General features: G+C 50.2%; 1 protein-coding gene across 1 annotated transcript in view; it reads right to left on the bottom strand.

Annotated features, from left to right (window-relative positions):
• Adgra1 (adhesion G protein-coupled receptor A1) overlaps positions 1-9,612 on the bottom strand; it is a 42,639-nt gene extending 33,027 nt beyond the window's left edge. Inside the window, exons 1-3 of the mRNA XM_034486834.2 lie at positions 9,240-9,612; positions 8,373-8,552; positions 2,165-2,747 (exon numbers count right to left, since the gene is read on the bottom strand). Coding sequence (XP_034342725.1) covers positions 2,165-2,176 — 12 coding nt within the window. The 5' untranslated portion in view covers positions 2,177-2,747; positions 8,373-8,552; positions 9,240-9,612. The remainder of the gene's footprint in view (positions 1-2,164; positions 2,748-8,372; positions 8,553-9,239) is intronic.
• Between the last annotated feature and the right edge of the window lie 6,476 nt (positions 9,613-16,088).

Raw genomic sequence — 16,088 nt, 5'->3', positions numbered from 1 at the left:
GAAGACAGACTTCAGATATTAGGGAAAGGATGACCCAGGGAATTACCAATGAGCTTGGTAAAAAAAAAAAAGGGGGGGGTTTGGTTTGGCTTCCTGCTTATTTGTATCAGAATGATCAGCAGTGCCTTTTCTGCATTTTTAGAGGTGACATTTAAAATTCAAAGTAGGCAATGCAAAATGGAGATGCATTTCATATTTTAAAGTTCACACATGGGCAAGTTCCTCTCAAGGAGTCTACTGTGCAAATGTTCCTTGGGCAAGATTCCAGTGATCTGACATGGGGTCAGGCAGAAGCTGCCTGGCTTGAGGACAGTTCCCTCTGTAGCTGGGGAGCCAGAGCATTCTCTGGAGCAGTGATGGAGAGCAGAGCTTGGCTCTTAGGTCACCATATAAGAGCTCTCAAGTGACCAAAGCCTGTTGTCCAGCCAGCTGTCGCTTGCTCCCACAAATTACAGCTAACATGCTGATAACCACATGCTCCTGGCTGCTGGCTGCTCGGTTACCACACATGTTCCACAGGAACTCTACATCAGTGAAGTCTGATGTGGAGATCATGCTGACACACAGAGGATGCTGAGTTCATTATCATCCCATTATAGTGATACAGATATACCCACCGCACTGTCAAAGATCTTAATACATAACCAAGTCGGGGGGTGGGTGGGAAGGGGTGGCGCCCTGTTTCCTGGAAGTCTCCTCCCTTTTCTGATGACAGCAGGAAATATTGAACTGTCAGAATGCAGGTCTAATGAAAACCTACACCCAAGAGCAGCTTGGGAGCCTCCAGGGCTCTTTCTTTTTTCTGTTCATGGACCACTGGATAACACTTCCTGCTTATTCCCCAGACCTGCTGTTGGGGGATGCTATCATCTTGAAGTAGGAAAAGTACCTGTAGATTTAGTAACATGGAGGAAGGGCCATCCCAGGGAACCCTCAGAAGCAGGGTGAATTTCAGTGAGGGATAAAGGCTGCCTCTAATTAGCTAGGTCCAGGTGATATACTGCTTGCATTGTCTGCAGGATGGGCTGACTGCTTCAGAAGCCACGTTGGACATTTCTCTACTCCCTTAGGCTGGGTGCTCAGCCAACACTCCCATGAATAACCGTACTGTGGTGGTTTGAAAAAGAATGGACCTCACAGTCTCATGAATACATAGTCACTAGCACACATATTTGAAAGGATTAGAAGGATTAGGAGGTGCAGCCTTTTTGGAGGAAGTGTGTCATGGGCTGGGCTTTGAGGTTTTAAAATCCCAAGTCAAGCCCAGTGTCTCCCAAGGATCAAGATATAGCTCTTAGCCAAGCTTGCCTGTTGTCACATTCCCTGCCATGATGATAATGGACTATATCTCTGAAACTGAAAACAAAACCCCCAGTTAAATGTTCTCGTCTATAAGCACTGCCTTGGTGTCTCAGCACAGCAACAGAACAGTGGCTAAGACACCTGCTCTAACATGCAGTAAGAGGTATCCTCTTTTGAATCATGGCTTCTGTTCACATTTTCATTGTATTTTAGTTGATGTATCCTTTAAACTTGTTCTGCCAATAAAACGAGTCAGGAAGTTACACAGGACAAGAAGAAAGGAGGGAAGGAGGAAGAGAGTTCAATTAAGTAATATGAAAGCTCGTGGTGATTGTGACAAGTGGAAAAGGAGTCTCTTGAACCTGGGATGCCAGGTCTGAAGGCACATGGCTCTCTGACCTGGAAACTTTGAATAGAGGGAGCAACTGGATCTTTCTGATTCCTCCTCTGGTTTGTTCTCTCCCTCCCTCCTTCCTCCCTCTTCCTTCCTTCCTTTATCCTTATTTATTTATTTTTTATGGTTCTCTTCCTCTCTCTGTGTGCCTGTGAATGTGTGTTGTAGTGTATGTGTGTGTGTGTGATGTATGCATACATTTATGTACAGAAGCATGTGCCTCTCTGCATATGTACAAAAGCCAGAGGAGGTTGTCACGTGTCCTGCTTTATCATGTTCTGCCTTAGTCCTTTGAGTCAGTCTCTGAGTGTAACTGGAGCTGGCCTTGTGGCAGGTTAGCTCCGACAACCCTCCTGTCTTTGTTGGGGTTATGGGAGCATGTAGTCATGCCTGTTTTATTTGTTTTATTTGACATAAGTGATAGGCTTGAACCCGGGCTCACATGTTTTGCACAGTGAGTTGTCTTACCCACTGAGTCATCTCCTCAGCCTCGGTTCTTCTTTCGACTTAGTTTTCCTGGGTAGTCTTCCTTGTTTCCATCTGTGGTTTTGTTCTCTCTTGTTTTGTGGCAAGGTCTCACTCTGTAGCTGCCTCAGCTTCTCAAGTGCTGGACTCACCAGCGTGAGTCACTGTGTGCAGCTTGCTTACTCTTCTTGCTTCTCTCTGTTCAGTTATTTTTTCTTTTCTGGTTCTGTGCCAACCCAGACTGGCTTCAATAGAGCCTGATGCATTTCCTTGCCCGTCTTTTCAGTGATAACTGGATCTTATCGATCGATCAGCCTTCCATGGGACGAGCAGAAGGTAAGTCACTCATTCTCTCAGATCGCCAGTGGATGTTACATGAATATAGTTTGCTGTGATTTTCTTTTTAGAGGGATACATGGGATGGTGAAATGATGGAGAGATTTGAAGAAAGACATTTTGAAGAGTATTACAGAGGTTTTCTTCTAGGCTGGCAGTTGCTTTCTTAGTGCGGATAGTTTAGGGGAATGTTGAGATCGGAAAGGCTCTGACAGAACAGTAGCTCTGTGACGTTTCTAGCCATTTAGACCTTGGGATGAACAAAAAAGAAAAAGAAAAAAAAGAAAAAGAAAAACAAACCAAATTAAATAAAACAAAAGGCAAAAGCAAAAAACAAAACCCAACAGACCCCAACAAACCCTGAGAGTAGAAGTTCTGAGCTGCTCATAAACATAGTGGCCTTTCTCACCTGCCTGTAAGGGGAGGCAGGGCCAGGCCATTTGCTGGCTCCTGAGTACCACAGGCCTGGCTAGGCTGAACCGAACCTACCTCATTTGGGCTCATATACATCTCATAGCTTAGGGCTACAGATCTCCCTTCACACATAGTTTCAGAGATGATGGCACACAGGTAAAGCTTCTGTGCATCTGAAAGCGCCCCACTGCCAGCCTTTGTGACCCTCACTCACCCGTGGGGAGGAAGGTAGTGCCTTGGGGCTTATCTGAATTCCATAGAGTTGCAGAGTCAGGGTGTGAGGTCTACTCTTTATACATCTTTCCAGTACCTTTGGCATTGGAAATCATGTCTTGTCTTATTATATATTTATTGATTTAATCAATTATTAGCATGTTGTGTGTGTGTATGGTGTGTGTGTGTGTAGTATGTTCATGCCATGGATCCTGTGTGGAGGTCAGAGGACAACTTTGTGGAATCATCTCTCCTTTCACTTTTATGTGGGTTCCATGGTATTAAACCCTGCCCACCCTATGACCCCCACTCTTCTTTATGCTCTCTTATCCCAGGCCATCCTAATCGAACTACGTCAAGGAAAATCATCATAAAGCACACTGTGTCATCCCACACCACGCGTGCCCACATCATGTGGCCCCACGCCACACCAGTCCTCACCCGATTCCACACCCCACCGTCCCACAGCACAGTGTTCAGTACCCGTTATACGAGCATGTCATCCTTTGCCGTTTCCTCCACGCCCTTCTACGCACCGTCCAAACGAGCACTGTCTCGGACGATAACTCTCTATATCACAGCCCACTGGTTTTGAGACAAGGTCTTCCTGTGTAGCCCAGGCTGCCTCAGACACATGCCAATTTTCTTGCCCCAGCCTTGTAAATTTTGAGATGACAGGCATGACCCACCACTCCCAGTTTACAACATGACACCACTGTGTCACACATCCCACTGCATACATTATCGACACATGCCACCCCTCACACCTCACACCATACATTATACACCGTCCCACAGATGCCACCCCCTATACCCCATACCATTATTCATCATTCTCCAATCCCACACCATACATTATCCACCGTTCGACGCATGCCACCCTCACACCCCACACCATTTATCTCATGTCACACCATTCTATACCATGCATTTCACGCCACACTCTGTAAATCTGGTAACTCTATAACACCCCACCCCCACCCCGGCACACCGCACATTCTACATAACACATCCCGTGTCACACTCTGCAACTCCTCATACCCCACAGCATATGTTCCTACTACATATCACATGCTATTCTACAGCACACATCCCACACCACACACTTACCCTACACATTCCATACCACACATCTCACACCATACATTCAACACTGCATGAGTCCATGCAACAGTCTCACACAATACCACTCAACTCCACACCTCACATTTTATACTGAACATCCCACAGCACACATCATCCACACACATGTACACCACACAACACACACCTACTACACACCCCATGCCACACAGCCCACACACCAACCACATACCATACCACACCTCCTACACCACACCACACACCACACACACCACACCCCCTACACCACACCTCCTACACCATACCACATCCCCTATACCACACCACACACACCACACTACACCAAACACCACACCCCCTACACCACACCCCCTATACCACACCACACACTACACACACCACACACCCACACACCATACCACACACCACACACACCACACCACACACCCACACACCATACATTACACACTGTGCCACACTCCACACCACACACCATACACTACACCACACCACACACCCCATACACCACACCACATACCACACCACACACCATACACTCCACACCATACTCCACACCACATACCATACCACACACCACACACCTTACCACACACCACACACACCACACCACACCACACACCACACCATACACCACACCATACACTACACCACACATCCCATACATCACATCACATACCACACCACACACCATACACTACACACTCACACCCCCTACCCATACACCACACCACACACCATACACTACACACACCACACTATACACCACACACCATACACTACACACCTCACACCTCATACCCATACACCACACTCACACACCACACCACACCACATACCACACCACACACCACACCACACACCACACCACATACCACACCACATACCACACCACACACAACACCACACACCACACCACACACCACACCACACACCACACCACACACCACACCACACACCACACCACATACCACACCACACACCACACCACACACCACACCACACACCACACCACACACCACACCACACACCACACCACACACCACACCACACACCACACCACACACCACACCACACACCACACCACACACCACACCACACACCACACCACATACCACACCACACACAACACCACACACCACACCACACACCACACCACACACCACACCACACACCACACCACATACCACACCACATACCACACCACATACCACACCACACACCACACCACACACCACACCACACACCACACCACACACCACACCACACACCACACCACACACCACACCACACACCACACCACATACCACACCACACACCACACCACATACCACACCACACACAACACCACACACCACACCACACATCACACCACACACCACACCACATACCACACCACACACCACACCACATACCACACCCCAACCCACACCACACACCACACACCACACACCACACACCACACCACACAGCTCCACCACACATTCTATATCCCACACCTACTCTACACATGTGTACCACAAACCCACACACCACACATCCTACAGCACACACCCCTCGTCCTACAACGCATCCCACGGCACACTGGGCTGTACCACAATCCCATTACACACCTTTTATTATACCATTCTATACCAGTGCCATCTGTGCCACTCCACCACACACTATAGCACACACCCACACTATACATTCTACACCCACAACTTCTCCACACACCCACATCACACTCTTCAAGACCACACATCTACAACACACACCAGCACTACAGCCCATATCACACACCACACACCACACACACCATCCATTCTACACAGATTCCATGCCACGCCATACCCCACCCCACCTCCTTTACACCCCATGTTCTGTACCACACTATTCTAGACCACACATCCCACACCACAGCAGACACGTCTGTCACATCAGTCTATTCCGCTTAGCTCCTCGCTTCTAGTTGCCAGAAAGTGAGAGTCATGAATGTGGCAAGTGCCTTAGTTCATCCACCAATATGGATGCTCTCAAAGACCAGCAGAGAGAAGGCAGACGCTGAACAACTCTCCCTGTCATTCACAGGTGTCACTTTGTTCCCTTCGAGAGCAGGCTTTCTTGGTGCTAACGGTGAGAATCACAGGTGACAGAGGGGCAAAGTCATCTGTGTTTGCGAGTCTGCTGGAATTAAACGGCGGTGCTTAGTGTAGCAAAGCTAGTTGGCTTCTGAGTCTGTTATTTGCTCTGACATGGATGCTCTGAGGACAGAGGTGCCCCCGGTCTCCCACGTTAGACATTGTCACGGGGAGGATAAGACAAGGATAATGTCTAGGAAGAGGAGCATGGCATGGCCTAAATAAGGAAGGTTGGATCCAGAGCTCGTTTGTGCCTTGGTATGTGGTTCAGGAGACCACTAGCTGGATCGTAAGCCCTAGAGCAGGAAAGTGTCCTTCGAGACACGCACTGGAGCAGTTCCAGTAGGCACAGTGCAGGTAGCCATGGAGTCTCAGCTAAGGCCAACCAGTCTCAGAACTACTGACCATTCTGTCCCTGGGTCCCAGGTGATTTGTCCAGCACACGCACCACAGCCTGCAGACATACAGGAGGTGTAGCACCTCGGGTTGTCCACCTCCCACTTTCTGTGTCTCTCAGACACTTCTCATCTGCAAACTATCAGTTGACAGTAATAAACTCCCTGAGAGTCCACAGGCTCCAGGCCAAGTTCTCAGGGAGACATTTATAGTGTGGGCTCTTGAATGGGCAGCCTTGGGCTCCTGAAGTCTGGCATGGCCCTTGTGTGGGACAGAAATCTCCACAGGGCTGCTGGCAACTGCTGGGAGTCCTGAACATGGGGCAAGAGGGGGCAAATGGCTTCTTACATAGGGAGTTGAGTGTAGGAGAGGGCCAGGGGCTTGTGTGTGTGTGTGTGTGTTGGGGTGAGCTAGGCAGCTAAATTCTGCCCAGTGGGTCACATAGGGTGGCTACTGCAACCACCCATGCCTCCTGAAGCTTCAACCAGTTTACCTATCATCTGCCAAGGGCAGTTTTCCATTTTTCAAACATCATGAATTTGAGGATGAAGGCTACAAACCATTCCAACCTAGGGCTGACAGCCATGTTGGGTGTGGCACCTGGGGGGGGGCAGTTAGGAGACATAGTCAGAAGCCAAGGGACCCTTGAGCCTAGGGTTCTTTCCTTTGAGAGCTGCCAGTGTCTGGAACAGGTAACCTTGCTGGGGTCAGAAGAGAGCATTGCTAAATCAGCCAGCAATGCTAAAGTGATGTGGACTTGGGTATCAGGGACCTCTCTTTTGGGCATTTCAAATGGAGCAAGAAGCCAGTGAGCAGTGATTCCGACAGAATATTCCTTACTAGGCAGACACACAAGTCTGCACTGAGGCACCTGTGCTCATGTCTGGGCTACGGACACATTATCCTGGTGGCCATTGGCATTCTCAGCACGCACCCCAGCCCGAGCTGCCCCTGTCAGCTGTCCCTTAGGAACATACACAATGCATTATTTACTCGGCTGTCAGCCCTCCTAGAGACCAATAGGCAGCAGCCACAATACAAGCTTGAACCTTCAGGAAGGGCCCCACCATGTCTTGGACACTGTTCCAACCCGCTGACCACACTGCCCTTACCCCCTTTCTAGGGAGAGAAACACCCTTCCTTCTCCTGTTGTAGCCTTAGCTGCCAAAGCCGGCTGACTTGCTGAGGAGCAGGGACAGTAGGAAGGGCCTGGTGACCTGACTGAGGCCCCCTTGAGTGGGAGGAAACCTAGTCTAGGACTAGACAAGGTTTCCCGGGGCATAGATACGAGCCCCCATGGATGGATGCCACTCTGTTGATTAAATGCTTTGACAATGCCGTGTGCCTGCAGCTAATTAGTATGAATAGCACCAAGTGAGGCAGTGAGCAGACAGACCCTGGCAGGCAGCCAGAGACCCAATGTAGCCAGACCCCGCTGCCCTCAGCACCACCCCCATAGAGTTCTCCCACCCCAGGACTGACACAGGCTGGACAGCTGCTAACTGCCTAACCACCCCATAACTTACTTTCCTGCCCAGGCCTCCTTCACCTAACAGAGGTGGTAGCCCTTGATCTGATGTGAACAGCAGGGTTTTGGTCTGAGCTCTAGGCCCCTTGGGCTGTGTACTCACCATGAGCCCTGCAGAGTTAGGGAGGCAAGCGCACCGATGGGGTTGCTGGCACCGACCACTATGTTGCGCCCTTCTCCCCTCTAGTCTCCATGGCCATCTGGAAGGTCAAGTCCCAAACAGTCACGGTCGAGCTGCTAGGAAGGCTACCTCAGAGTGACAGGGATCTGCAAGCTGACCCACCTGCAAAGACAGTTCATGGTCAGAGTGCAAGGGAGCCTTCTCCCAGCCTGTTACTGACTGGTCAATACCCAGGTATACCCAGGGAACACTCAGTCCTTTCCCAAGTTTGCCCCTTTCTGGATCCTATTAACCTGGCCAGCCTGTTGGAGTCCTCGGCTCAGGCTCCATCTGAGGCATCCAGAGAGGAGGTGACAACCTGGGCTTTGGGACTTGGGAGGAAACCTGGCTCCTGACAGCCAGAAACCATCCCTTAAGTAGTCTCTGCTCACCATTCCCAACATAAGACCGCAACTTGGACATTTCAGGCTGCACAAGCCAGACCAGCATTATCAGTTGAAATCAAGAGAATCAAATAAACCTGAATACATCTTTCAGTGCCCGGGCAGACCTGGCAGGCAAAAGCTTCTGCTGCCGGATGTGGCTAGACTTTGAAGGCTGGCGTCTCCCACATGGACATTCCTGCTGGCTGGAACTATGTGGTCTTGCTAGGGCTCCAAGCTCTAGACTTACCCAAAGTTATTCAGAATCCACCTTCCCAACAGCAAGAGTGGCCGAACCCCTCACAGTGTTTCTGCTCCAGAAATGGCCCTCATGAGTGGACACTGTGGCCGGCCAGTAGCTTGGGCACAAGCCCTACCCCTCCCCTTCCCTCCTCAGACACCAGGAGGAAGCCACCCAACTTCTCACCTATTTTGGTAAAGACAGCTGAAGAGGCACAGGTCTCCCGCTTCTCACAGGCAAGATGTGGCATGTCCCTCGTGCTAGGGAACAGCTTTCTATGACGATCGGCATTAGGTTGGAGCTTGTGAGTGGAGTTATCAACAGATTGCAGGGCTGCAGCCTGGTGGCTGGCTATGGCCAGAGCACTGCGCTGGGGACGGAGCTCTGCACCCGGAGGGAGTGAGTCAGAGCCGAGAAGAGCAGGCATCCAATGCGCTCTCTGCAGGCAGTTTCCAGCTCTGGGTTGGGGGACGCCAGCCGCCTGCGCGCCTGATTTCTGCAGCAACAGCCAGGGGAGTGAAGGACCGGCCGGGAAGCAGGAGCTGTAACCATGGGGACTGGGGGAGGCGCGGACCGCGGCAGCGCCGTGCCCTGGCTCCCTGCGGCAGAGCGGGAATGGTTCTTCCCAGCCCGGCGGCCGGCTGCCCGTCACACTGCAGAGTCGATTTAAAGAGACAACCGACCAGGGTTTGCTGCTTGCTTCCAACCGATTCAGACAACTCACATTAAAGCATTTTCCCCCAAAGGAGGACAGGATGATGTTATTTCATTTTAAAAAGAGATCCCTGTCTCTCGAGGGCTCCAGGAACAGGAAGGTGAAAACGGAAATTGATTTTGGAAGAATCTTCACAATCCCTGTATTAAAATATTGTTCAAATCCAAATATTCCGAAACTGAGGTGAAGACCGTCTGAGCATGAGTCAGCAGGTCTGGTCCTGTGTGTGGACAGGGCTTGGTGGGGCAGAAAGTGTCTTCCCTAACCCCAGTGTTGAACCCCTTCTCCAAGCCTGGGCTAAAGGCCTGAACATTGAGAAGTAAAGTGAACAGAGGCCAGAGCAATGGCTCATCTGTGGCAGGATGGCCTGGCCCAGACTGGCTGCCTGAGGGGTGGGCCAGGATCAAGTCAAGATTTTTCACAAGGTTTACTCTCTTGGCAGATGTTGGCATGGCATTGTAATTGGGGGACACCCGTTTGGGAGCCATTCCCTTTCCCCCACCTGACTCCTCTGCTTTAGCCCTCAGGCCTACCCAGCTACTTAGATCTTTCAGGTCCTGTAAAAGCTAGTGCCTACTCTAGGAGGTCCCTAGGTTCTGGCTACCCTGGAGTATAAAGGGTTGGAAGCTAGAGTTCGTGGCGGGGGGGTGCGGGGGGGGGGGAAGACAGTTAAGAATCATAAAGGTAGAACTGGACCCAGGGACATTGTAAATTTTGTTTCAGAAGTCCTGTGGTGTGTAACCTCTGGGTGAGGTGTGGCAAGCTGTCTTGTCCCCCTTCAGATAAGGGACTCGACCCTGAGGGATTCTGTTTGCTCAGCACCCCATGAGTCACGGAGACCTCCATGTGTTCTGAACTCTCAGAGTCTCTTCTCCAGGGACTGGAGGCCAGCCAAGATCCCTGATGGATCCTGATGATAGTCTTAGTCAGGTGGGCAGGGAAGGAGGAAGAAAGGAGAGCAGGAAGTGTGTCAGGGCAGGCGGCTCTGGATCAGAGTAGGCTCCCCCACTGGTGGTCTTCTGCTCAGGGCTCCAGGTCCATCACAGGCGGTCCAGGCCCTCAGCAGAGGCAGCAGAGCCCTGGCTACTGGTCCCTGGACTCTATGTACTGCTTGAAAGATGTTTCTCAGCTTCTTCCTGGAGTGGCCAGAAGGAGTCAATCTCCTTGTATTGTGTAGGTGAGGTCTCCAGAAACAAAGTCCAAGACCTGGTTTTATGAATACTTGGGCTCTAGACTAGTGGCTTCCACCCATTCGTAAATGTCACACATGCCCCTCTACATCCATGCCAGGGCCTAGGTTTGGAGCTGCCCATGGAGGGCATCAATTCAGACTCAATCTCTGGGGTAGCACTGGAGACAGAGGTGTTGTGATGACTTACATGATAAGCCATGTTTTATATCAACGGTCCTCAACTTTCTTAATGCTTCAACCTTTTAATACAGTTCCTCATGTTGTGGTGACCCCCAACTATAAAATTATTTTTGTTGCTACTTCATAACTGTAATCTTGCTACTGTTATGAATCGAAGTGTAAATATCTGTGTTTTCCTATAGTCTTAGGCGATCCCCGTGAAAGGGTTGTTCAACCCTAAGGTTGAAAACTTCCAGGTTGAGAACCCCTGTTCTATATCAACACAGTAGTTCTTTGATGGTGTGGGGAAACTGAGGTATGGCATAGTCAGGCATATTGCTGGTTGCCACCAGCCTTTGCTGCTGCCCTGGGAGAGTCCCTTTCCTATTTGATAGACAGGCCACACTTGCTTCTTATTGGAAGCATAGCTGGCTGTGGGCTGCCTTTCTACACAAGAAGACCTGACTGTGGCTCAAGTCCCAGATCTCATATCTCTCAACACTGGGAGTAATGTAAAATGACCCTGTAGTTAGCAACCTGCCCCTGCACAAGGTTCCAAAAGGCCTGAGCCCTTTTCTAGTCTGATACTCTGGGAATCCCCAACTGGGTGGATTCAGTGTTGCTATGGGACACAGCCCGACCTCTGGGCACTATGGAGACAGCCATCTCAAAATACCAGCTAACTCTCCAAACTGGTCAAAGAGAGCACAGGAAAAGATCGAGGCTGGGACAAGGCAATGAAATAACCCCTCACCCAAGCCACTAGGAAGCAGGCAACAAGGACTCACCCTTACCAAGGTCAGGTAAAATGCCTCCATGCTGGGAAATGCCAATTTCTGCCCACAAGTGTGGGTCCTTGCTTGGGCACATTCTGTTTACAGAAGTTTCCCAAGTCCAGTCCTGGCAGAGATGTCAGCAGAGGACGAGAGCTTCTGCATCTATGACAGACACATGAGCAGTAGTGTCTGGCAAGGAGCTTGCTCATGGGACAGCAGGACAATGGGGTGGAGATGACTGCAGGGAAGTCTCTAGTACATGCTGATACTTTGTCCTTGGGGATTTCATCTCAAGAAGATTTCTGTTATAGTTTTCAGGCCTATTCCTTGCCAGGCAGGTTATCCTACCTAGTCATCAGGCTCATCTTCCTTATGTGTAGTAAACAGGCAGTGACCCTTAACATTGACACCATTTACAAAGTTTCCTTTCTGTAAATCTCCATGTGTTTGGCTGAGACAGAATAGTCCCTGTAGACACACAGCATGGAATACCCCATCATAGGCAGATCCATAAAGGGCCAGACAGCACCTCTCTTAGGCTCCATGGGCTAGGACCTCCTAACAGCACCCCACCTTGCTGGTGCAGACAGGTCCTCAGCAAAGGGCTGGCTGAATGCCAACATTGGAAAAAAAAAATCACATGGTTCTCACATGCCATGAAATGTTACTCGTACTTTCCCCAATCTTTTAAAAGTGCAAGAAAGGATGTCTTGCTTATAGGTTGTATGTGACAAGCTGTTGTTGTATTGGCTCTGGGGCCATTATCCCAGGCAGCATGTCCTCAGGACTTGGTTAGATCTAGGTTCTCACCATTGCTGGCACAGGGCTGTGCCTAGCTTCTTAGCTGATTCTTGATACAAATCTTACCCACACTCTCTCCAAAAGAAGTATCAGCTAACAGCAAAGGTACAGAGGGCTCTGAGACTGTGTAGCATGTTCAAAGCATAGTCCTATGTCTCCCCAGCAGATGGACAGCCCAGTTCTCCAACTGCCCTCAGGTTCTGCCTCTCTTCTAAAGAGGTCAATTTTTTTTGTACTGTGAAGAGCTAGTCTGATGGACTGAACTGGTGGCTCTCTGGCCTCCTCTGAAGTGTTAGGATCGCATTCAAAGCTGTGGCCTTCCCAGCAGCCTTTGAACTTGACTTATTGATGTTGTAGACATGTGGATACTGACTACAGGCAGCCATGGGCTTGTTAATATTGCCTGGTTAGGGACAGAGTCTACATGGGCTACAGCCTACTCCATGCTCAGAAGGAGCAAGGTTGGCTGCCCTGCAGCACCTAAGGGGGAAAAGTTCCAAGCATCCAGAACCCAGGGCCACAGGAGGCCAGGCTTCTCTCTGTATTGCTTGGCTTCAGGACTCCTCAAGCTGGTTGTGGGAGAACAGGAAACAGTCTCACGAGGAGGCTGAGATTGAGACACACACCTGGTTATTGGAATCAATACTGACTATCTTCTCTCTCTTGGAAGGGCTGAGGTTACCAAGGACACAGCAAGGCACTCGTGAGAAACACTTCATCTTAGAATACGGATGGCCTTGGATGGCTGCTAGCACCCTGGCTACATGCTACATGCAATTCTTCTGAGTACTTGAGTCTTCAGAACTGAAGGCTTTCCAGTCCATTTAGTGGAGACCAAGAAATCAAAACAGGAAACCTGAAGATGTGAAAATAGTGGCCTCTGGGAGATGTAGCCTGGCCCTGGAGGGGGACAGAGTGTGGCCCTGGCCTCTCTGTGTACAGCATCTGGGCTGCAGAGCAGAATTTAAAAGGCTCTTGGGTTGCTGTGGAAACCAGCCATCTTCCCATCCCCTACCCCCCCCCCCCCCCCCGGTAGCATCAGTTTGAATCTGTGCGGAACATTCTTAACAGATTCAAACCAACAAACTCATCCTTACCTCAAGGGAAGCTGAATTTGAGAAGCAAATAATAAAATTGCTGAAGTATTCTGATGCTGCTGGGTCTTTAACAAAGCACTGTTTGACCCTGGACTGGCCCAGGGTCAGTCCAGTTCCCTAGCACAGCCCTGTGAAGGAAAAGGAGCTAATGTGCAGCCTCGGTTTGGTGACAGACGTTTGGCTTTTCCCATGAGCCCAGAAGGCAGACACAGGGCCCTGGCTTATCCAGACTGCAGTGAAGAGAGCTCAGGTCCTGTTGGTCTGGGAGTTGTGAAGACTACACTTAAATGCTGGGTGCCTCACTGAGCTTCAATTCCTGGACCTCAGTTCCTTCCTCCTTCTTCCAAAGGCCACTTTCCTCCCCTGGGACCCTCAGAGGGGTTTAGAAAGCTGCGGGCACAAGGAGGGAGGCATCGGTAAGGCTGCTCAGTGGAGAACCTGCCTCATGTCTTCAAGATCATAGCGTAAATCCTGGGACATGTGCAGTTTCTCTCAGCTTATGTCAACTCTGTGGTAGGTCCCAGCAGAGATATATGGCCTCTTTGTCCATCAAGCCTGCTCACACTCTAGACAGAGGTCCTGGGACACTGGGCCCAGGAACAGAGGCTAGGCATGTGTGGAAAGTTTGCTCATTCTGTAGGCACCAGGGAGCCATGGAATGATGTATCTGAGGGAGAGAGTAAGAGGCAGGTTTGTTCTTAGTTGTCATGGTGATGGGTGATATGATACAACTTTGTGGTTCTCAGAGCTCTCATTTTATCCCTCGAGGCCTCATAAGCTTCAGACACAGTCTTCTGAAACCCTCACTGATGGGCTACATCTACCATGAGCTAGCACACTGCTAAACCATGTCTTCAGCATTGGAGAGTACAGAACAAGGGAGCAAAAGTGGCTACACCATGAAGTGAATCCACAACCTTTTCCAGGGTCCATGTATCTTCTCCCCACCCCCATCCTGTGACCCATTCAGTTCTTCTGGAAGGTAAGAGGGTAGTGGAGCTGCCTCTGTTGATACCAAGGAACACCTGCCTTCACCAGCTTGAGCTGCAAACAGTCATATAGTCTGATCTTACCTGCTTGCCTTGACCCCTGATAGCTCTGGGCATGTGCATGGGTGGCCCGGGTAAAGCCTGATCTTTGTACATAGATGTGGGTCTCCCAAGGTAACGGGAAGCCCACTGGTGCCTGTTGGAGAACACCAGTCTCACCAGTATTAAAAGAAGGCTAGCATCAGCATCTCTCATCTTCCAGGGCTAAGGTATGGCCTGGACATATGGCCACAGACAGAGCAAGGCTGCTTCCCTTGAGCTGCAGAACCTCTGGAAGTGCACAGAATTTTAATAAGAGTTAATCACAGGAAGAGATAACCAATACACAGAGCCTGTCCTCACTGGTTAGACTGGCAGCGGTGACTGCTATGGCAGCCAGCAAGGCACAGAGCCACCAGGAGCTTGTCTAAAACACTGTGGAAGACTCAATAGCCTCCATTTTCAGGAGTTAACCTGGGTCCTCAGGAACATTTTTAAACACAGCATTTCTAGCCAGACCTGCTGGGACTTCTGTAACAGAACCACATTCCCTACTGCTATCTTGATCTCAAATGTGAGCTAAAGATGGAACAGAAACATCCAGTTATCCAGATGGCTTTAAGTTTTAGGGACTACTCTAGTCTCCAGACCCCAGTGATGAGCCAACAGCCTGGCTTTCATGAGAAAATGCCGCCTCCTAGGGTGAGGGTTCTGGTGGAGGGGCTGTGTGCTATGGACAGAAATCACCTTAGCAGGCCATCTATCAGGAGTAGAGGTGGCTGCAGAGATTGTTATGCTTCCCCAACCTCAGTGGACTTCTTACACTCTCCTCCCAGCCTTCCTTTTTCTCCCGCCCCAGTTCATCCACCCACTTCCTCCCAACTCTCCAGTTTATCCATCGTCTTCCATGGCCACTGTCAACCGTGGGTAGGATAGTAAGGTTAAGCCCAGATCTAGTTCACAGAGCACTTGGCCTCCAGGCCAAGTGAGTGAGCGAGCGAGCATAGTCCCTCTCAGGCTCTAGGCTGTCCGGGAACTGTCCACGGTGCTGCCCAAACTCTGATACCCAATTTTCTTTTCCTGTTGTAGACACTTCTATATAGCAGCTAGATTCTAGTTAAGAGTCTGGAGCCTCCACCCTCTAAGTGTTCTGGGTACTACTAACCAAATTATACCTGGACTGTTCATCAGTGTGGCATGTATTTGCTAGCTGCCTGACCCTCCCAGGGGGCCTGGCTCCTGCTGTGTCCTCTGGCAGTTGGGCCAG

Source organism: Arvicanthis niloticus, chromosome 1, assembly GCF_011762505.2.
Source record: "Arvicanthis niloticus isolate mArvNil1 chromosome 1, mArvNil1.pat.X, whole genome shotgun sequence".
NCBI lineage: Eukaryota > Metazoa > Chordata > Mammalia > Rodentia > Muridae > Arvicanthis > Arvicanthis niloticus.
The sequence above is the reverse complement of the archived record's forward strand: the minus strand, read 5'-3'. Positions and strand labels throughout refer to the sequence as shown.